Source organism: Prionailurus viverrinus, chromosome D1 (genome assembly GCF_022837055.1).
Source record: "Prionailurus viverrinus isolate Anna chromosome D1, UM_Priviv_1.0, whole genome shotgun sequence".
NCBI lineage: Eukaryota > Metazoa > Chordata > Mammalia > Carnivora > Felidae > Prionailurus > Prionailurus viverrinus.
The window spans coordinates 40,272,347-40,294,456 of NC_062570.1; the positions used below are offsets into that span (position 1 = coordinate 40,272,347).

The window sequence follows — 22,110 nt, forward strand, 5'->3', positions numbered from 1 at the left end:
TAAATGAACTTTCTTTCACCATTCTTTGGAGGTACGTTTACTGTGACAAATTCTCATAGTTGTCCTTCATTCAAGAAGGACTTGATTTTCCTTTCATTCCTAAGGATATTTTCTCTGGACATAGAATTCTGGGTTGACATTTATGTTGCTTCAGCAACTGAAAAATATTCCACCTTCCTCTGGCCTCCATGGTTTCTGATGAGAAGTCTGTTATCTGACTTGATTCGTCCCTGTAGGTAAGGTGTTATTTCTCTCTTGCTGCTTCCGAGATTTTTTTTCTTTGTCTTTTAGTTTTCAGAACTTTGCCTATGATGTGTCTTGGTGTAGATTTCTTTGTGTTCATCCTGTTTGAGTTTCATCCAGATTCTTGATCTGTAGGTTTACATATTTTGCCAAGTTTTCAGCCATTACTTCTTTGAATACTTTTTCAATCCTGCCCTCTTCTCCTTCTGGGACTCTGATGGCACAAATTTCCAATTTTTTGTTATAGTACTACATGTCCCTAAGTTTATTTTTTTTTAGTCTATTTTCTGTTTTTCAGATCCAGTAATTTATATTCTGCTATCTTCAAGTGCACTGACTATTTCCTCCATCCCCTCCATTCTACTTTTGAGCCCATCCATTGAAATTTTTTAGTTTGGTTATTGTATTTTTCAGAGACAAAATTTCTAACTCGTTATTCTTTACAGTTTTTCTTTGCTAAAACTTTCATTTGTTTCAAGTATGTTTGTAATTGCCCTCTGAGGAACTTTTATAACGGCTTCTTTAAAATCCTTGTCAGATAATTCTAACATCTGTATTAATTCAGTGTTGGCTTCTCTTGGTTGTCTTTTTTCATTCAAGTTGAGATCTTTCTGTTTCTAGGTGTGATGAGTGATTTTTTTTTATTGAAACTTGGACATTTTGGGTATTGTGTTATGAGACACTAGATTTTCTTTAGGGACTGTATTTCAGCCATCCTTTTCTGATGGCATTCTGGCAGGGAAAGTGGGACACTGCCTCGTCACTGCCTTGGGTGGTGGGAGTCTAGATCTTGGCCTCAGCTGGTAACCTGAGGGAGGCATTCCTTACCACTGCTGAGTGGGAGTGGGAGTTGAGGATCCCCACTAGTCTTCACTGTACCACCCTGACTAGAGGGGCATAGGTGCCTTGTTACTGCTTCTCACATGGCCTTCACTGAAACTGTAGTGAGGGTGAGCGGCCTCATTACCACTGAGAGGCAGTGAATATCCTGACTCCTAATTAGGCTTTCCTTGATATCCCCAGGGGGGAGTTCCTCATCACCATCAAATGGGCATACTAGTCCAGACTCTCCACATGGCCTCCACTAACACCATGGGTTGGGGAGGGCCTTGTTAACACCTAGTGGTGACAAAAGTCCTGGCTCTCCACTCAAGTCTTCTCTAATACCACCCAGGCTGGGGAGCCAGGGATACCTCCTTAAAGGCTGGTGAGGGTAGAATCCAAGGCTGTCTACTCAGTCTGTGCTAGTGGGGTGGTTTGGAGCTGAGGTATTTTTCTGTGGTGTTGGGCTGGAGTAGAGCAGTTATTATCTAAAAGTGTGTAATCTTGGTAGGCTGCCTTTCCCAGGTCTGCTGTAGAGAGCAGATATTCCTTGGGATTCTTTTTATCTGTTTGTGCCCCTTGTAGGGTCTGGGTTGTCAGCGTCTCTGTCACCCAGACTGGGATACAAGGGGCAAAAAGAAATCCCAGGGAACTCACCACTGTGTTGCTCTTTGGGTACCGACGTCCTAGTTGGCCTGCCTCTTTTCTCCACTTCTCAGAATCTTATGTGATTTTATAAATAATGTCCAGACTTTCTAGTTTTATTTAGCAGGGTCTAAAAGAATCAACTCCAGCTTTCCAGAAGTGAAAATCTCAAATATATACACAATTTAATCATAGATTTAATCATAGATTAATTGAAATTTTTCATAGATTTTCATAGATTTCATGAAAATTTTCATAGATTAAATCATAGATTTAATGATTAAATCACAATTTAATCATTATGGTTAGAAGGAAAAGAAAATAACCTCTTTTTACAAAGGAAGCAATTTCTATGAGAAAGTTTTGGCAGAGTTGACTTATTCAAGGAACAGTGTGGTAAAGTATATCTTTAAAATAGTTTAGTAAAATGCAAGTGTAAATAAACTAGGAATATCAAAGAAGAAATCAGTAGAGTGAGCTGGCAGCAACCACATCATGTTTGCCACGAGATACCGTTTTCTGGTTAAAAAAATGACATATTACTAGCCATTATGCAAACCAATTTAAGTACATAGTACTTTCCTTTTTCTCTCTTTTTCCCTTCCCTCTTTCCTTCTCTTTTGCTCTTCTTCCCTAATGCTCTTCTTAACTTTCTTTTAACACGAGAAGAAAAGAGAAGCATTAAACTGCAGTGGAGCAGATGGCTGCTCTCTCAACAACAATGTAGTGTTTTCAAAATGTATTCTCTGAGACACCTGTTTTCGGTGTTTACACTGTAAGACTGTACTATAGTAAAGTAGGTTTTAGCTTGAAAAATAAAAAGCGTTCCATGGTCAAATATGTTTTGGAAAATGATGGATGAAAAAGTCTAAATGGGTTTGTTGAATATGCACTGTGAATGTCCAAGGGCAGAGAGGAAGTAAACAGCATTTCCTAAACTCTCATACTAGCATTCCACAGAACAAATTTTTGTGAAACCGCCATAGGGATATTTGTTGGTTAGCCAGCAGCCAAGTCATAGAATAAAACTGCAAAGCATCAAATAGGAAGGAGTCATATGTTAAATAACTGCTCAGCACCTGTAAGCAAGTCTCAAAACTTTTTAATAACAGATGTGAAAAAACTCAGACATTAAAGATTTGGTAAGCAGTGACTGAACCAACTAAATATAATTTAGAGATATCTTCACTTGTAACTCAATTGCTGTATTTTTTTCAAACTTATTTTAGATCGTGGACTCTCCATTTATATTGACCTATAGTGATTTAATATATATATATATATATATATATATATTGCTATTTTAAAGCTTTATCTTTATACAAAAAAGAAGGTTGGTTGATTGCTTAGAGTCTTAGCAAGGAAAAACCATTTAGTTTCATAATTCAAGCTACCATCTAGTGGCCGCTATGTAAATTGCAGGCAAAATGTCTAGACTTTGGAGCTAGTCTAAGATTATAGTGTACTTATTAAATGGCATCATGTTTCATATTCCAGTCTTAATGGCTGATGACCTCCATAAGAAGCTATGTAATAAAGAATTAACTACTTTAGGCTCATTTGATTATATTATCACTTATGAAATCTTTGCACTTCAAAAATTTCTTAATCAAATAGTATTTCCCAATGATTCATTTAAAGCAAGACATGGCATCTACCAGACCTGAGATGACAGGTGATTACTGCCCTATGTTTTCTGTGCTAAGGGAGAGAAGACTTTTTGCTTGCCTTCACAGTGAGGTGACACAGGGATAAATAAGAAAGAAATTAGCATCCCAATGCAGAAGACCTATCATTTATGCAACAGTTCCACCACTAGCAAGTTATAAAGACCAGTTTTATCCTTTCAATTATCTATTTCATAATAGCAAAATTATTCTTTTGTTCACATAGCTAATTATTATCATATCATAGAAAGGTATCAGTCTTGCACTATGCTAACAGTTAAAGGGATAAAGGGCTGAGAGTCCAATAAAAAAGGCAATCTAATAAAACAATTAAAGACTGGGTCAAACATATAACCTGTAGTTAAAATATAAGAATTATACTTGTATTAAAAATAGTCCATTTAAATAAAATTATTACAACTTATGAAAAAGTAACTAATATAATTTTATATGTTAAAACATATATCAAAATGTGTTAAATTATTATATGATATTAAATTAAAATAGTTTTCCTTACTTGAGCTTTCAGGGTTTGTAGTTGTCCTTCGTAATTCTGAGTCATTGCTAAGTTACATTTTTCCAGACTGTCCAATTTCTGTCTAAGTAACCCCACCTGCATCAAGAAAAACATTTAATTTTGATTTTTCTAAATTTTGCCTGACAAAAATCAGAAAATGTGCAAAAAAGGAGTACAATTTAAATAAAACTGCTGTACCAAAACCAGAGTAAATATTTGTACTACAGTTCTTAAAATAGCTATTAATAATTAAAGTCACAAAACCAAACATTGCTAGCACTATTCCGTTGGGCACACATTCGGACAGTACAGTATGGATGTTTGACAAAAGATCCTTATCACCATCACACTTTAAATTAAGGTTTAGAATTTACTTTGCATTATCTTTTCAGGAGGCTATGTCATCATACTCAGGCAGAACCTCTACGGATACACCTCAGCTTTTATTTTTGTCTCCACTGCCTTCAATGAGCTCTGCTTTGGTGGGACCATGGAGCAATGATCACATTTTTATAAGAAAGGAAGGAATAATATCTAAGAGGAGTCCTTAGAGGTTTGGCTGACAGAAATTGTCTGCTTAAAAAGCAGGTGAGGCACCTGCTGTGATGACACGTCGGTGTCATCACAGATATGAAAGTAAGAAAACAGTCCCTTGCATATTCCAGGTCTGATGACCGGCCTCTACTACGGAGGGAAACCAGGTGCCAATAACTAAGTTAACTGTGCCAAACAAGAACTCCGTTAACTATGTGAAAAACTAAGTTCCTTTTTTTTCTTTTTTTTTTTAACATTTATTCATTTTTGAGAGATGGAGGGAGACAGAGCGTGAGTGGGGGAGGGGCAGAGAGAGAGGGAGACAGAATCCGAAGCAGGCTCCAGGCTCTGAGCTGTCAGCACAGAGCCGGATGCAGGGCTCAAACCCAAAACCGTGAGATTGTCACCTGAGCTGAAGTCGGATGCCTAACCGTCTGAGCCACCCAGGCGCCCCTAAAAACTAAGTTCTATTGAGAGGCCAATAAAGGTAGAGAAATGCCTGATGAACAAGTTGACTGATGATGTTTTAGTATAGGATTAATGTAAACACCTTCTCTTATGCCTCACCCAAAAGAAAAATTCACAGACACAAAAGTCCACATTAGGTAAAGTGTATGGTTTTCCTGAACTCCTCCAGAAGCCCCAGAGCACTCAGATACTCTACAACCACCAACAGGACTGTAAGCAGCCTTACAGGGGCTGGGAAGCACCCCTCTTAAGAGGGTGCCCAGATATACACATACACCCCCTTCACCAAACACTTTTCTCCCTTGTCCTGCAATCGTGTCTTGGCATTTGACTTCTCTCAGGAAATACTCTTCTAGTAGATTAGAAAAGGCTCTTGAACTCGGCCATGTCCAAAGACACAGTTTGGACAACTACTTTGTTTCTACAGCTGCAAAAGCACTGACATCTTTGCTCGCAAACGATATTTATTTCACATATATACTGAATGTCTGTTTACTTTTCTAGACGGCACTGACATTTTATGTTTGTCTGCATCAGCAAATTTGGATGGGTTTAGGTTCTGATTGTCACTTATTTGATAGAACACATTCAGCATGCTATGACAGAATTGTTAGCAATAAATGCTACTGCTGATGCCCGATAAAAAGGATACATAATGAAAAACATATTCTGAGGGAATATTATTTATAACAGTCTGAGGAATTAACATGTTATTAACACATATATTCGGTACCTCTTGACCTTTCTGATCCAAACAAGTTTGTGCATTTGCCAACTCTTGATCCCGAAGATCTAATCGTGTCTCCAAAGCCCGCATTTTCCTTTCCCAGTCCAATTTTTTGTTGCTTACCATGATGTCAATTTGTTCCATTAATTCCTGAAGTTCGGCCTCACAAGGAGAAGCTCTGGCAATTGTCAAAAAGTAAAGCACATTTTAAAAGAGTGAAATGTGAGGACGGGAAAAATTATTCCATTGCTCTGAACAGCTTGATCAATTATTTCTTCAAATTGTTCAATTATTTAAACAGGAAGAAGTCTGAAAGCTGGGGATAAATTTTATATTAAAACTGAAAGCTAATTTCAGTGAATATACAGTACATTTTTTAAAATGACATTTTCTAAAGTATAGGTGCTGTCATAATATAATGCAATACATTGCTAAAGTGACTGCTTGTATTTTCTTCTTAGTGTAGGTGGTAGTGTATGGGTCTCCCAGAGCCAAAAGTTTTGACATAGACAAGGGAGTCCTAAAGTGGAAACACATCATGCGGATTATGTCAGAAACAAGGTTGCAATAAAGAAAGTTAGCTAAAAAAATAAAATTAAATAAAATTTTTAGAGCGGGCTGATTCGATGGCAAATTCTAATTATGAAAAATGGCTCAGTGCTCTTACATGTAAATACACATGTACCTATGTCTAGCATAACTTGAGTAAATTTGATGCAGGCAAAGTGGGACTTCAGTCTTGCCTATCAAGGATTAGAAGGGCAACCCCAGGCTAGGTAGGACCAGATTCAAGGATACTAACTGAGCTAGAGTTACTCCTCCAGGAAGGGAACTTGGCGTGATCTCGCTGGTATCCCTTGGGAAGGAATCTGATCAGGCAGGTGTGGGCAGAGTAATGTAAGTCTTTAGATAATGGTGATATTATTAGTCAGATGCGGGGCAATATCTTGGGTCTTGGAGGGTCTATTTATATTCGAAACAAAACTGCTGGTAAGAGCTAGATTTATGGAGATGCCTATTGTGCTTCTAGGGTAGGGTTCTCCTTCAAAGAAGCTGACGCATTCCACAGGGACCTGGCATAAGTCCAGTTATTCAGACTGGACAAGCCTCAGGTTTCAGCCTAAGGAACACACAAATGTCCAGATTAGAAAGCAAGTTATTTCAGGATCCACTCAATGGTGGTGATGGGGCCTCTACTACATTTGTGTAGGCGTGAGGAAGGCAGGAGGGAAAGGCAGGTGAAGAATAATATTTTCTCCATTCAGTTTCACCAGGTCAGAATTTCAGAGGTGATTAAGGATCATTTAGCATTTTGAAAAACCTCAGGCCCAGAGAGGTCAAGGTCACACATCAATTAGTAGAGGAGCCAGATCTAGATCCTAGGCAGCTGTCTCCCATCGTAAGCTCCCTTCTGCGCACCACACAGCAAAAGACATGATGCACTGAATAAGAACTTGCTTGAAACATACAGCATAAATTAGTTCCATTGCATTAGGGTCAGAAACAGGTATTAGAACCCAAAGAACTCAGAATTTCCAGAGTCACTTTCTAAAATGCCCAGTCAGCCTGAACATGGGATATTCCTGTGATTGGTTTATTCAAAGCAGACTCACCAGTTCTGTCATCAGAGAGCTTTTAAGTACAAAGTGCAATTCTACAGTCTTCTGGCATTCCTGGACGAAAGCCCAAAGCCTTTCCCATTTTTACTTAAAACCAAAAACAAACCTGAGGAAAGGAAGTACTAATTCCTCTATAAATAAGTTGATGGAATTTTAATTGGAGTTATGATGTGGGGGAAAAACAACAGAACGAAAAGAATAGTTTTCACACCGTTTTCTTTTCATAACAACATGTATCACCCTTTATTGTAAACACATTGTTTTTTTCTGCTATCGTGAGCTCTGAACGCAAAAGGACTGTATCAGCCCTTCTCATCACCATCTTCCTGGAGCTCAGCACAGCACTCCAGCATATAGCAGATACTCAATAAATTTTTGAAAAATGAACAAGTGAGCTCTTCTTTTCACTATCTCCTGGACAGGTAGGACTGCACTACGTGGACGGAATTGAAATACAGGCCGAAAGTAGTGACATCAGTATTATTAAATAAATGAGTGAATGGTTTCTTTCCTGATTATGACTACGCTGTGCAAAAATGAGGATATTAGACTCAAGGTGAAGGGAGTTTTACAAGTCATCTTGTCCAACCAGTGTTTGTATACCTTTCACAGTCTTAATAGCATCATCTATGATGCCCTACTGGTCAGATTCAGGAGGTTTAGAACAGAGTCCAAGATTCTGCATCACTAACAAAGATATCAAGTGATTCTGGTGCACACCAGGGTTTGTGATCTGTTTCACAATATCGCTGCCAACAGGTCATCCAGCCTAGGTCTGAATGCTTCCTTTACCAGGAAACCACTGTCTGAGATTGCATCTAGACAGCGATGAGTTTCTTAAAGTTCTTTCTTTTATTTATTTATTTATTTATTTATTTATTTATTTATTTATTTTTGGGACAGAGAGAGACAGAGCATGAACGGGGGAGGGGCAGAGAGAGAGGGAGACACAGAATCGGAAACAGGCTCCAGGCTCTGAGCCATCAGCCCAGAGCCTGACGCGGGGCTCGAACTCACGGACCGCGAGATTGTGACCTGGCTGAAGTCAGACGCTTAACCGACTGCGCCACCCAGGCGCCCCTCTTAAAGTTCTTTCTTATACTGAAGAGCTTTTTCATCCACTTATTCTAATTTGATCCACCGGGACCATGCACAACAAATGCCTTTTCAACACAGTAGACTAAGAGTACTTAATACAGTTATCAATATGTCAAATACAGCTATCAGTGTACCTCTGGCTTCTGCCAAGTTTTCTCAGCGTTCAAGAATAGATACTGAACATTCAGACAGAGAATGGCTGGAACCTACGTTAACAGACTCTCACCCACAACCTCTACAGCAGTACTCCTAGAATTGTCAGGATGTGGTCAATGACTGAGAGCTGCCTTAATTTTTTCCCCTACTTCCAACTCAGGACCAACGAAAGAAAACCAAACACGCTCCTCAAATCAATCACATAGGATGCCCCGCTTCTACTAATCCTGCCTCCAGTTTCCCTGTGCCAACAGCCCCCATTCAAGACAGCATACCTGAAGCCTTCTCTTTTGTTCACTGTGAAGCTTTCCCACCTCGCCTTCGAGACTCTGCCAGATGCAAGTGATGGCTGCTGACGCCTCTGCTAGATCAAGCTTTCAATAAGTAGGCTTCATTTGTTCTCATTTGGGTGTCTTTGTTTATTTCCACAAGTATCTTTATTTCCTTCAATTTCTCATAGAGATTTCTTTTTTTTTCCACCACTCACTACCTAGTGTACTGCCTAGCAAATACTAGACACTTAACATACATTTGTTGAACGAATGAAAAAGTGAATGACTATGGTAAGATTTTCATAATTTGGTGGCTCTCCTTCACAATCCTGATGGCTCTCCACCGAACAAGTTCCTGTGTTGACTTCCTCCTTGAAATATACCGTTCAGAACATTAACTTAATCCCCCAGGTATGGTCTAATCAGTGTAGAGGGGGACTCTCACATCCTTTGTTTTAGGTGCTATCTATACTTTTATTCAAGCAGATGAGGATCACCTTAGCTTTGAATCTGGGAGGGGGAAGGGCAAAGCAGTGATATTATACCATGTCAAGGTGAGCTTGTTTGTTTGTTTTTGTTTTTGCCCAAACATCTTTTTTCATGCATGCTAAAAACAAAGCCACTATCTTGTGCTTGTTTCATTTTTGGGGGGTGCTCCAAGAGCAGGGCTTTATATATATCCTTATTAAATTTCAGTGTGAGAGTTTCAGCCTCTCAATGTAGATTGCTATCACTGGTCCTTTTTTTTAAAAAAAACTGAAAGAGAGAGGGGGGTAGAGAGAGAGCGCACATGCATGCGAGCAGAGGAGAGAGGCTGAGGGAGAGAGAAAATCTTAAGCAGGGTACATGCTCAGTGCAGAGACTGGCACGGGGCTCGATCCCACAACCCTGGCTGGGATCATGACCTGAGCTGAAATCAAGAATCGCTCAACTCACTAAGCCACCCAGGCACCCCTAGCCCTGGTTCTTTAATGAAGCAAACATTCATTCAGCGACTGCTGCCCACTGTGCGAGGAACTGGGAAGACAGAGACACGAGACCAACTGCCTGTGCAGAGATACTTACAAGACAGGCACAATAAGAGACTGATGAATACATGGAGCTCTTCTGGGACTAGAAAGGAGGGGTACTGAATACAGATTTGGCCAGGATGGGTTACCACAGAAGCCTTCGTAAAAGGGCTTACGGGATCCTGTTTCTGACAGAAAATATATTCACTTTACCTCCCTGTTTTGTGTCAGCTGCGGATTTGAGAAGCATTACTTGTTTTACATATAAATGTTTTTTTCATACAAGTGACTGTAAAATATCATGAAAGACAGGATGGAGGACAGAGCTCTATGGCATTCTACTACATTCTGAAGTCCTTCAGGGTGACAGGGATCCGTTGATTATTTCTTTTCTTATAATCAGTTTCTAACCCACTTAATTAACCTTACAATTTTTTTCTCCCTCTCCCCATAAAAATGTCATGAAAAGCCCTGTAAAATATCATGGCAAAGTCCAAATAAAATTCTATCAATATGCCTGCAGATGCACCAGCATATGAGCCCTGTGAGCCAAGGCTGACCTAGTCTGCAGCGGTCAGGGCGTGTCCGTGCGGAGTCCTGGTGACCCCCGCTTCTTCCGGATGCTCGCAGGCCACCCACGGCTCCTTCCAGAGTATTACCGAAGATCCAGTCACACTCAGGCTTACGCTAAACCCAGCTTTCTGTCAAATTTAATATTCTCTTTTGAAATTCAATTGTCTCATCTTCCAGGATGTCTTCCTTTCTTCAGTTTTTCAGAGATAATTAAGAGCAGTTGAGCTGTCTCAGCAGCATCAATATTTGCTCCTAAATCTAGAGAACTTTAAAATAAAATACAAAAGGCTTAGTTTAGCCTTCTTCACAGAGCTGAGCACTAACATTATTTATATTTTCATTTCTTCCTTTAGTCAAATGCTGACTGATGCTATGCTAATTGCTTTCCTGTTCTTGCTCTCACGGATCCTTACAACATCCCATAAAGTAGGACTTATTATTCCTATTTTAGAAAAGTTGAATGAGGCACTAAAAAAGAAAAAAGTACTCCAAGTCTTCTAGCTTTGGAGACTGGGTGGATTGTAACTGATACACTACTTGAGACATACAAACCCTGACCCTTACTGTCGGGTTTATCCTTGGGAGCAATTCACGAGAGAAGGATTCTGGGGTCAGAACAGAAGTCTTTTTGTTGTTGTTGTTGTTGTTGTTGTTGTTTTTAATGTTTATTTATTTTTGAGAGAGAGAGAGAAAAGGAGAGAGTGGGGGAGGGGCAGAGAGAGGGAGACAGAGGATTCGAAGCGGGCTCTGCACTGAGAGTGGAGAGCCCCGATGCCGGGCTCAAACTCATGAACTGTGAAATCATGACCTGAGCTGAGGTCAGATGCTTACCCGACTGAGCCACCTAGGTGCCCAGAGGACAGAAGTCTTAAGCCAGTAGGAAGGGGGCACACTGAGACTTGCAGGGTGACAAAACAGTCTGAGGAGCCTAGAGTCAAAATATCAGGATGTGAAATTTAAGGATGAAGAAAGCAAAATAGAAAGCTGATGATATAAATGGAGGTAGTAGTGGCCGGTGTGTTGGAGGGGGCAGGGGAAGGGAACGTGGAGAGGCATGCAGAGTAAAAAGAGCTGGAGTAATATACATGTCCATCAGATACAATTCACCCAGTCTCCATGGACATGTATGTTACTCCAAAGTCCTTTCACATATAGGCTTACATCCTGGTTCTTACAAGAGCAGACCTTTATCAGATGGCTGTGGTTGTGGTAGGGTCCCCACCCTAAGGAAAGAAAAAAAAAAAAAACAACTCAAGGCAACCTGGCTATACACATACGTGACAACATCCCTATGACCTTGTAACATGGGACCATTTAATCAGACTGCATGTTTGTGTGTTACCATATATGGGAGACGAAGAAGTAAAAAGTATATAAAAAATTTGGTCATGTGGCATTCAGGGCTCAGTTCTTTGGGTACAAACCCAATGGAGGGGTGCCAGCAGGAATAAAGTTGCTTCCCAGAAAGAAAAGCCTCGGTGTCATGACTCTCTGTGTGAGAATCCTGCTACACGGTGACCATATGATCAATTATGCAAACTAGGACAATTCTGAAAGTGAAAGGGGCACTAATGATAATTATGCCAGGACAATAGGTATAAAGCAGTGATTATTCTGGGCAAACTGGGATGCGGCGTCAGCCTACCCATCATCAAACTGGAAAATAAAAATGGATAAACAAGTCCACAAAAAAAAAGTGAGTTCGGGCACCTGGGTGGCTTGGTTGGTTAAGTGTCTGACTTCGGCTCAGGTCATGATCTCACAGCTCGTGAGTTCGAGCCCCGCATCGGGCTCTGTGCTGACAGCTCAGAGCCTGGAGCCTGCTTCAGATTCTGTGTCTCCCTCTCTCTTTCCCTCCCCTACTTGTACTCTGTCTCTCTCTCTCTTTCTCTCAATAGTAAATAAACATTTAAAAAAAAGTGAGTTCATTTTGGGACATAGATAGCAGAATAGAAATGGATCTTCAGCTTGAGAGAGAGAAGGGCAGGCTTAAAAAATAAATATGGAAGTCATCATGGAAGAAGGGGAGGGAATGAGGAAGGGAAGCATAGACAGAAGAGAAAAAGGAGACTACGGAATAGTCTAAGGAAATGCGTTTTCAAAAGGTTGATGAGCAATATAAGCAATCATACTGGGTCTTAACTTTTCCAAAATATTGTAATGAAACACATTCTAAAATGTAGTAATGTATTATTTGTCTTACTTATATTGCTATATATTTGGTGATACCAGTATAATTTAACTTTTCTGTGGTGGCTCACAGACCTATTCTTATTCCGCACCCAAATACCGCACCACACCAGAAACTTAAATAGTATGGAATGGGAGAGCTCCCAGAAGTCCCAGAATCCACTTCCACAGACATGTCTGAGATGTCTGCCTGCTCTTCACTCGATTGTTCCTCCTAAAACAGTAAAGTGAAAGGCTTCTACTTTATGACCCCTAGATCAGAATTTCACAGTTGCCCTTGTTCAAAATTAGTTACTAAATTATAGCTAAAAATAGCTCTTCTCAAGCACTTTTCTTGTTGTCCAAAAAATGCTATTTACCGTCATCCTTAGCGTGTGCTGACTTAGCAGTGTTACAATGCCTATTTTTACTGCACATTTGAGATGGTGGCTCATATTCGGTCCATTCTTCTCCCTCATCTGCAATAAGCTTAATGTTGATATGTAGAGGAGGTATAAATCCCACTATTCCTAAAAAGCATGCTTAGAAGTACTTTTAAAGGCCTCCATCATACTCATCAAAGACATTCAGAGAAATAAAATGTGCAATGTGATAGCTTCCAACTCCCTATCAATGTTTCATCAGAATTCGAGGTATATACAAACTTTAAATCTCATATTTTTACATTCTAAAAAGAGTGGAGGATCTTCTAAACACATGTATTACAGATAAATTTTTTCTTGAAACTTTTTGTATAATGACTATTCATTCTAGTTTTAATGACTATTGTATTACCTGTATTACAGATAAATTTTTTCTTGAAACTTTTTGTATAATGACTTCTATTCTAGTTTTAAATAGAAAAGGGATTAAATGACTATCCTCACACATACTAACACGGCAGTCTTTCCCCAGATAGACCTTTTAGCAAGAGGGAATTTTAATTGTCCTAGAGATTGGCTTACAGAATCCAAACTAATGCATATGTAGCTTATTATGAATGATGCCATGGTTCTGTGTGTTAATATGAAATAATATTGGGATTTACTCCAGGTCTACTTCACTTTGCTTCTTCTGCAGATAAACTAGAAACTAGAAATTGTCAAATTTGATTACTCTGGAAAAGATTATGTGTGGCTGGGGATAAAGGGTGGAGGGAGAATAATGGGGGTAGAGTCTGGGCCATTCACAAGGCAAGAGAATCAATCAAATTAAAAAGAATTTTCAATGCGCAAAAAGACTACTTTACTACAATTTATTAAACTACCAAAATATTGACTTATAGAATTTTTTATTTACAAATTATAATTAAAACTGTATTAAACTAAGAAACTGGGAAGTATGGTTGTGTTTAGGAATTAATATATCTCAGAGGGAAAGAACACTTTAAAGGTTAAAAAAGATGCACACATAGAGTACTGCTTTAAAGGTTTTTTCTGAATTAGACGTGAGAAGCTATACTTTAATATCCATCTGTCTTGGTTCTTTGAAAATACGACTTTCATGGCAGATTTAAAAAATCGGCAGATCATGCAGCAGATTTTTAGGAAGGATTTGATAAGATTCCATGAACGAGATGAATGGCTAAGATATAAGTCACAGAATAAAAAGTAGAGTAAATGATTTAGAGAAAAATGAGGCTTTCGGTTGAAGACGGATGAACATAAACATTTTGCTCCCTTCCCAAATTCTACTAAAAAAAAGCAAAGGCATATTTTTAAGCTACGAGCACAAAAATAATGGGAGCTAGCAGTAGAGAAAAAGCCAGGAAGCAACCCAGCTAGGTAGAGGGTAAATGCTGGTGGCCCAACTTACACCCTCTAAGTAGGAGAATTTAAAAGAGTGTTCTCTAGAATCTGATCAGCCTGAGACAGGCACTGAAAGAGACAAGCCGATGACAAGTAGAGAAGCCCCGTCAACAAGCCCCGCCCACGCCCAGCGGAGCTTCTGGTCAGGTTCCACTCCGCCATCTTACACAGGAGCGAGCAGTCAGGGATCATGGACGTTTGAGAAAAGCACTTCAACCAACTTGCTCAAATACAAACAGAAGGTGATTTTTTGAAGAAAATTTGGCAGAAAAGAAGAAAACTTCAAAAAGTAATAGTTAAGACGCCAGAGTTATTAACTCCGGAAGAAAACAAAATGTTATGCAGGGAAGGAAGCATCATCCCAGTATGCTATGGCTCAAAGGCGAAGAGCATTTACAAAGACATAACTAGGCAAACAGAATATTGATCCAACCAAAATTATGGTGCATTGAGAGGATGATGGAAGAAAGAGAAGTGTGTGTGTGTGTGTGTGTGTGTGTGTGTGTGTGTGTGAGAGAGAGAGAGAGAGAGAGAGAGAGACCGTGGGCATATACGTGTGTGCGACCATGTGTGTGGTGGGGATGAGGTAGTGCAGGCAGGAAAAATAACCACTGTGGATGTCAATAGATAACGCCTAAAACTGAAAAAAATCAAGAAGTAGCAAGAAAACCATGTTATTTAGAGATATAGAGATAAATGCCAAAAGATTCAGCCAAAAGAACTGCCTCTGGGGAGGGAACAGGAGATTGTTGTTTTTTGATTACCACGATAAGGAACCAAGTGACTTCTTAAATTACATACATGTGTGACTAAGTAAAGAAAGATCCGGATAAATGTTCTTTTTTTAGTTAAAGATATTTTCTTTTATTTTTTTAAGTTTATTTACTTATTTTGAGAGTGAGAGTGGAGGAGGGGCAGAGAGCGAGAGGGAGACAGAGAATCGTAAGCAGGCTCCAGGGTTGTCGGTGCAGAGCCCCATGAGGGTCCTTGATTTCACGAAGGAAGAGACCATGCATGACCTGAGCCAAAGTCAAGAGTCAGACACTTAACCAACTGGGCTGCCCAGGTGCCCCTAGAAAAGATATTTTAAAGAAGTAATCCATTATATGTGAATCCACTTATACAAGGAAAGAAACATTTGTAAAAGCAACGTTGCAGAATTCATACATTTAGGGACTCTATATATGTATTATGTTGACCTTAGGCCTGCTCAGTGCATTTGTGTAATTCCTATTTAGAAATGCCTGTCAAAGGTTACTAAGCATAAGTTTTAGTAGTCTTCAGTTCTACTAGACTGTAGAACACCTTGGCTGGCGGCTGTGCTGAGCCCTCAGGGAGTTGCAACTGCACTGTAGTTGGTGTCCAGATTTTGTAAAAAAAAAAACTGAATTAGCTTCTCTTAGAGGAGCAGGGGCCAGGAGAAAGGAGGGGCTGTGGAGCAGTTATTAGGGCCTGGGGTGAGGCATGAATTGAAGGACGTGGAGAACTATACCAGAGCCACACCCTCAGAATGACTGATTATAAAGGAGTTGATATAAGAGATCATTTCAGACACCACTTATTCATATTTTTAATAAAAGTCAAGGGTAAATTGCATTGATAAAACTGTAAAAGGAACAATGAAACAGGCATACAGAAAAGAAGTTCTTGGAAAGAAAACATGGTTGCCAGTACCAAAGATCTCAATAGAGGCAATAAAAATAATGTAATCGGTGCTGAAAGAAAAGAGAAGACTCAAGAAATTCCTCCAGGACATAGAGCACAATGGACAACAATGGAAATTATGAGAGCAAAGAAAGATATAATCCTTCTAGGAGATGAGAATGAAACAAGAGAGTAGAGAATTACTAATCAAAGAAATAGAAGAAAATGTCACTGAGTTGAAAAGATTTGAATCTTTAGTGTAAAAATGTTCACCAAATACAGTGAAGGGTTATTGTAGAAGATTCCATACCTAGAAAGTTAATCCAGTAAATTTGTAAATTCCAAGGATAAAAAGAAATCCTATAGGGGCACGTGGGTGGCTCAGTTGGTTAAGTGTCTGACTCTTGATTTCTGCTCAGGTCATGATGTCAGGGTTAGTGAGTTTGAGCCGTGCATCAGGCTCTGCACTGACAGTGTGGAGCCCGTTTGGGAGTGTGTCTCTCTCTACCTCTCCCCCACTTAACTCTCTATCTCTCTCTCAAAATAAATTTAAAAAAAAACTTAAAAAAATACTATATAAAAAAAAGGAATTCTATAGACTTTCAGACACACACAACATGGGGGGAAAAAAAAGGAAGAAAGGACAGACCTGAAAGACTGGCATTGGATTTTCCCTCTGCAATACTCAGTGCTTCCAGACAAAGAGCAATGTTACACAGTTCCTGTATAAGAGTGTGAGTAAGACATCTGAACATGTAACAAGTTAAGAAGTATATCACCCATGTTCATTTTTATGAAAAGATTACCTAAGGAAGTACTTCAGTCAAATTAAAATGAATTCAAAATTTTTTAAAAATTAAGAACAGGGATGGGTGCCTGGGTGGCTCAGATGGTTAAGCATCTGTGCCGGGCTCTATGCTGACAGCTCAGAGCCTGGAGCCTGCTTCAGATTCTGTGTCTCCCTCTGTCTCTGCCCCTTCCCCGCTTGCACTCTCTCTCTTTCTCTCAAAAATAAACATTAAAAATAGTTTTAAAAATTAAGAACAGGGAAGATTTTGCATACAAACAACAGTAATAAGCAATGCAAACTTACAGCCATTAATAAAGGATTCTAAAATAAAAGTGGAATAAAATAATAATTAACATTATCCTATATGTAATAATTTATATATAAATTAATAGCGACCAGGAACTAGAAATCCAGGTAACTTTTTGGAGGTGAGATAAAGGAATGGGGAAGCACAGGCACTACTAAAGGTTAAGTCTTAAAAAAGAAAAAAGGATGGGGGAAGTCAAAGATACAGTTAAAATGCAAGATGCCAAAAGAGAAACCCAAATTTACAATGTTTGTAGAAAGTGTTCATTGAAAACTTATAAAATAGGATGTAAAACTTCTAACAGAAAATGAGGAAGAAGAAAACTAGCTCAGAGTAGCAAATTTGGGGAAATCAAAATGGGTCAAATGTTGGCATATTAATGATCATAAAATCCTCTTTTTAATGGCGAAGACTCTCCAACTGAGGTATTTTTTAAATCTAACCGTATGCTATTTACAAGAGACACAATATAAAAAAAATGAAAACAGGGGCGCCTGGGTGGCGCAGTCGGTTAAGCATCCGACTTCAGCCAGGTCACGATCTCGCGGTCCGGGAGTTCGAGCCCCGCGTCAGGCTCTGGGCTGATGGCTCGGAGCCTGGAGCCTGTTTCCGATTCTGTGACTCCCTCTCTCTCTGCCCCTCCCCCGTTCATGCTCTGTCTCTCTCTGTCCCAAAAATAAATAAAAATGTTGAAAAAAAATTAAAAAAAAAAAGAAAACAAGGAAATGAGATAATAGAAAATATATATCGGTGTCTATTTCTGATTTCTGGCACAGAGCTCCTAAAGCCCTTTCATTTCCTAAGTGATAAGAGTGCTAGGAGCATGTTTTGTTCTGATATTTAATCTTTGACCCTGGTTTCTGAGACAGGGATTCTGAAACCTTTGTAATTTCTTGCATGATAGGAGTACCTTTTGTTCTAACGAGGAAATTTTGTGTGGGCTCCCAGAATGAGCGCTGGTCACTGGAAAGACTCAGCCATGGTTGGAAGCCTGGAATTTTCATCCCACCTTCCATGATCTTGAGAAGGGAGAAGGGCTGCAAATGGAGGTAATGATCCATTATGCTTACATGATGAAGCGCCATACAAATTCCAAAAGTATGGGATCCAGAGATCGTCTGGGTTGGTAACACAGGAAGTGCTGGGAGGGCAACACACCTGGGCATGGAAGCCCAGCACCCCTTCCCACGTAGCTTGCCCTATGCCTCTCTTCCATTTGGCTGTTCATCTGATAAACGTGTTTATCCTTATCCTGGTAAACGTGTTTCCTTGAGTTCTGTGAGCTGCTCCAGCAAATGCACTGCACCCAAGGTGGAGGTCGTTGGAACCCCCCATCGGAGTATCTACTTCCAGTTGGTCAGAAGCACAGGTGACAACCTGGGCTTGTTACTGGCATCTGAAGTGGCAGGAGGAGCAGTCATGTGGTACTGAGCCTTTAACCTGTGTGATTGCATGCTATCTCCAGGTAGATAGTGTCAGAATTGAGCTAAATTGTAGGACACCCAGCTGGTGTCACAGACAATTGCTTGGTGCAGGAAAAACCTCCATGCATTTGGTGACAAGGACATCAGAAGTGAAGGGTTCTCTGTGAAGGTAAAGGAGGCACACAGGGAAGAAAAACGTAGTAGGCAAGAACTGGGTTTCTCCCACACAGAAAGGAAAAGACGGAGTTTCTTCTATTACAAAGGGGATGAACAAGGATATTACAGACTAAAATAAATTAAAAACAGAACAGAGACGGCGATATCAATATCAGGCAAAGTAGAATTTAAAACAACAACAAAACACGTTAACTTATATTTGTGAGATATTTTATAAAGCTAAATCATATAATATATCAAGATATAACATCCATGAACCTCAATACACTAAGCAGAACACTGAAATATGTAAAACAAAAACTGTTTGAACTATAAGAATTGGACAAAACCACAATTATGGTGAAGACCTTCCATAAAATTTGATAGATCAAATAAACAAAAAGCAAGGTAAAAATGGATTTGAAAAACATAATTTAAATATTATTAGATCTTATTAGAGGTCTGATGACTTATGTATAACTTTGTAAACCTTTTTACTTAACCAATACAGAATATACATTTGTTTTCAAATGTCCAAAGGACATTTATAGTAGCTGATCATGCAAGGGACTATAAGAACACTCTTAATGAAACTGAAATATCACATAGGCCATAGTCTGTGACCATGGTGGTAGGGAGATTAGAAAGGAATAGTAATAAAAATATAATTAATCCCTCCCTCACAACTTTCATGTCTTCAATATCTCAAATTAGTCAAACAGAAATCAAAGCTGAAATCGCAGGCAATTTATTTAGAAACTGAGAGTGGAAACACTAATAGGATGGCCCCACAGCAGAGCTGCGCTCAGGAGAAACTTGAGCTTGAAAGGCTTTTATTACTTAAAGAAATCATAAAATTCAGAAATCATAAAAATAAGCGAACCACATTTTTTAACTAAAAAATCCAGAGAACAAAAGAAGTAAAATAAATCCAAGAAGGACAAGTTAATAAGAGTAGAAATTAATAAGGAAGCTGAAACAAAGCGAACTGTAGATATGGTTCTCTTAAGCAGGCCAATACAAACAGATCATTTGCTCATTTATAATTATGTTCTGGGCACACACTCTAAAAACAAATAAAAAGGACAAACTCAAACATGGCTGTTTTGATTAGAAGGAGTTTAGGTTGATTATGATGGCACAAATACAAACACCTTTAACTGGGGGGAAATCATGGATTTAAAATGAAAACCAAACCCTGTTGTAACCCAGCTGTTGGAGAATAATTCACCTAACAAATATTCTGTGTAAAAACGCCCACCTTACGCCTTCACGCTTTCTGTTCCTGCTGTCTGGAACTCTCTTTGCCCAATATCATCTTTGCTCAAATGTCACCTTAGCAGGGAATGCTTGTTTGACCATCCCGTTCATCTTCTCATCCTTAGCCAGCTTTATTTTTCTTCACATCACCATAGAAAACATGTTAATGACTCTCACTGACCCTTGGAGGAGTGGTCTCTGTTTTGTTCACTGCTCTTTTCCTGGTGCTTACAACAATCAACGGCTCATAGGAGACTCTAGATACGTATTGTTAAATGAACGTTGCACCACAGAACATTACCGTATGTAGGTGACATGCTTTGATAAGCTCTGTAAGATGCCCCTGATGAAGTTTTACTGTCTTTATTATCTAGATTTTTACATATTTCTCAACAGCATGAGGGACAGAAGCAAAGTCAACATGACGCTTCATGCTTTGTAGGCCATGGTAGACAATGTCTGGTCCCATGTCTGCGGGGATCAGTAGGGTACTTGCTCATGGAAACTTCTAGTAATTCTCATTCACTTCCGGGGCGGGGGCAAGGGGAGAATTTGGTCTATACTCTAGCCTACACTCTAATACACTTGCAATCACATTGTACAAGTGCTATAGCTCCCTACTAAATTCTAAGTTGTTTAAGGTCTGTTTCTTAATGATCTTTGTATGAACCAGAAGACTTAGTGTTGTGCTTGCCACACATTCAATATTCCACACTTTCCCCCCAAAAGAATGAATGAAGAGAAATAGCAGTCTCCATGGCCTCTGATCTGGCACCCAACCTTAGGTCTGAGACCTTCAATCTGCACCTAGGCCCTCAGTGCCATCATCACATCAGGGACCTAACACCTGCTCAATCCAGAATCCTAACCTGGCTCTGCTTACAGATACTCTCACTGCCCCCATTTCCAATGTAGCAAAGGATGCCGGGATTAGAACCAGACATATCTGAACTCAAATCCTACCTTCTCCACTAACCAGCTGCATATTCTGGGGCAAGCTGCTGCTTTATTTCTCCTTCTTTCTACCTTTCTGAGCTCAGAAATGTGGCCGCGGCTGCTAACTGTCCACCAATATCCACTCTTCTTCCTTTTCTCACCTAAGCTTTAGCTGGCCATAGAGCTGCTCAGTTAGAGATCACACTTCCCAACCTTCCTTTTAGCTAGCTGTAGCTCTGGCCAGTGGGAAATGACGAGAAGTGAGGCCTGCTCTTTCGGGGGCACATTCCGAAAAGGAACCAAATTTTCCCCTTGCCCTTCCCTCTTCCCTCTGGCAGGAGCACAGTGGTGGGAGTTGAAGCAATCATTTTGGGTCCAGAGATGAAAAATCACCTAGTGAGGATGGCAGAGCTGCCCTACCAGTCCTGGTCTGCTTATCCCTAAACCTATTCATGAGACAGAAATAAACTTCAGCCTTATTTCAACCACTGCATTTTGGGGCCTCTTCACTGCAAGACCTCAGCCTATACTCTAATACACTCAATTTTCTTAGATGCAAAATGAGAACAATGCCTAACGGGGCTGTTGTAAGAAGTATAGAGTAGGATTTACAAAACTGACAGCTGTAACTACTTGGACTTGTGCAGCCCTCCTTTAGCCTGATGTCAAAGTCATGGTCAGCGCAGAATAGCCACTGACGCAGTGCAAGTCAGTCACAGTCCAGATTAGGCACTCCAGTACCACTCCCCTTCACTGGCCCCTCCCCTGTCCCCCAGCTCTGGAGTCAGCCAGTGGCCGGGTGACTAATGAAACAATAGGAAGAGATACCTTTGTGGTGCAGGTGGCACAGAAGGGGTGGGGACAGATATTTGTGAAAGGGAATTTAATTATTATTTTTTTTAATTAAAAATTTTTTTTTCAATGTTTATTTTTGGGACAGAGAGAGACAGAGCATGAATGGGGGAGGGGCAGAGAGAGAGGGAGTCACAGAATCGGAAACAGGCTCCAGGCTCCGAGCCATCAGCCCAGAGCCTGACGCGGGGCTCGAACTCACGGACCGCGAGATCGTGACCTGGCTGAAGTCGGACGCTTAACCGACTGCGCCACCCAGGCGCCCCAGGGAATTTAATTATTTACAATGGTGAGTGCTGTACAAATTCTATTCTTGATCGCTTCATGAGACTTTGGTAAAATATCCAGTTCTTACTGTTGTTTGAGGAGATAAATCCGTTTTTTTAAAACGTTATTAATTTTTGATTAATTAA

General features: G+C 39.8%; 1 protein-coding gene across 3 annotated transcripts in view; it reads right to left on the reverse strand.

Moving 5' to 3' along the window:
* The window catches only part of DEUP1 (deuterosome assembly protein 1), an 82,280-nt gene that overhangs the window by 57,164 nt on the left and 3,006 nt on the right, over positions 1-22,110 (reverse strand). For all 3 annotated transcript variants that reach the window (XM_047823855.1, XM_047823853.1, XM_047823854.1), the window contains exons 3-4: positions 5,630-5,801; positions 3,895-3,990 (exon numbers count right to left, since the gene is read on the reverse strand). In XM_047823855.1, coding sequence (XP_047679811.1) covers positions 3,895-3,990; positions 5,630-5,801 — 268 coding nt within the window. The remainder of the gene's footprint in view (positions 1-3,894; positions 3,991-5,629; positions 5,802-22,110) is intronic.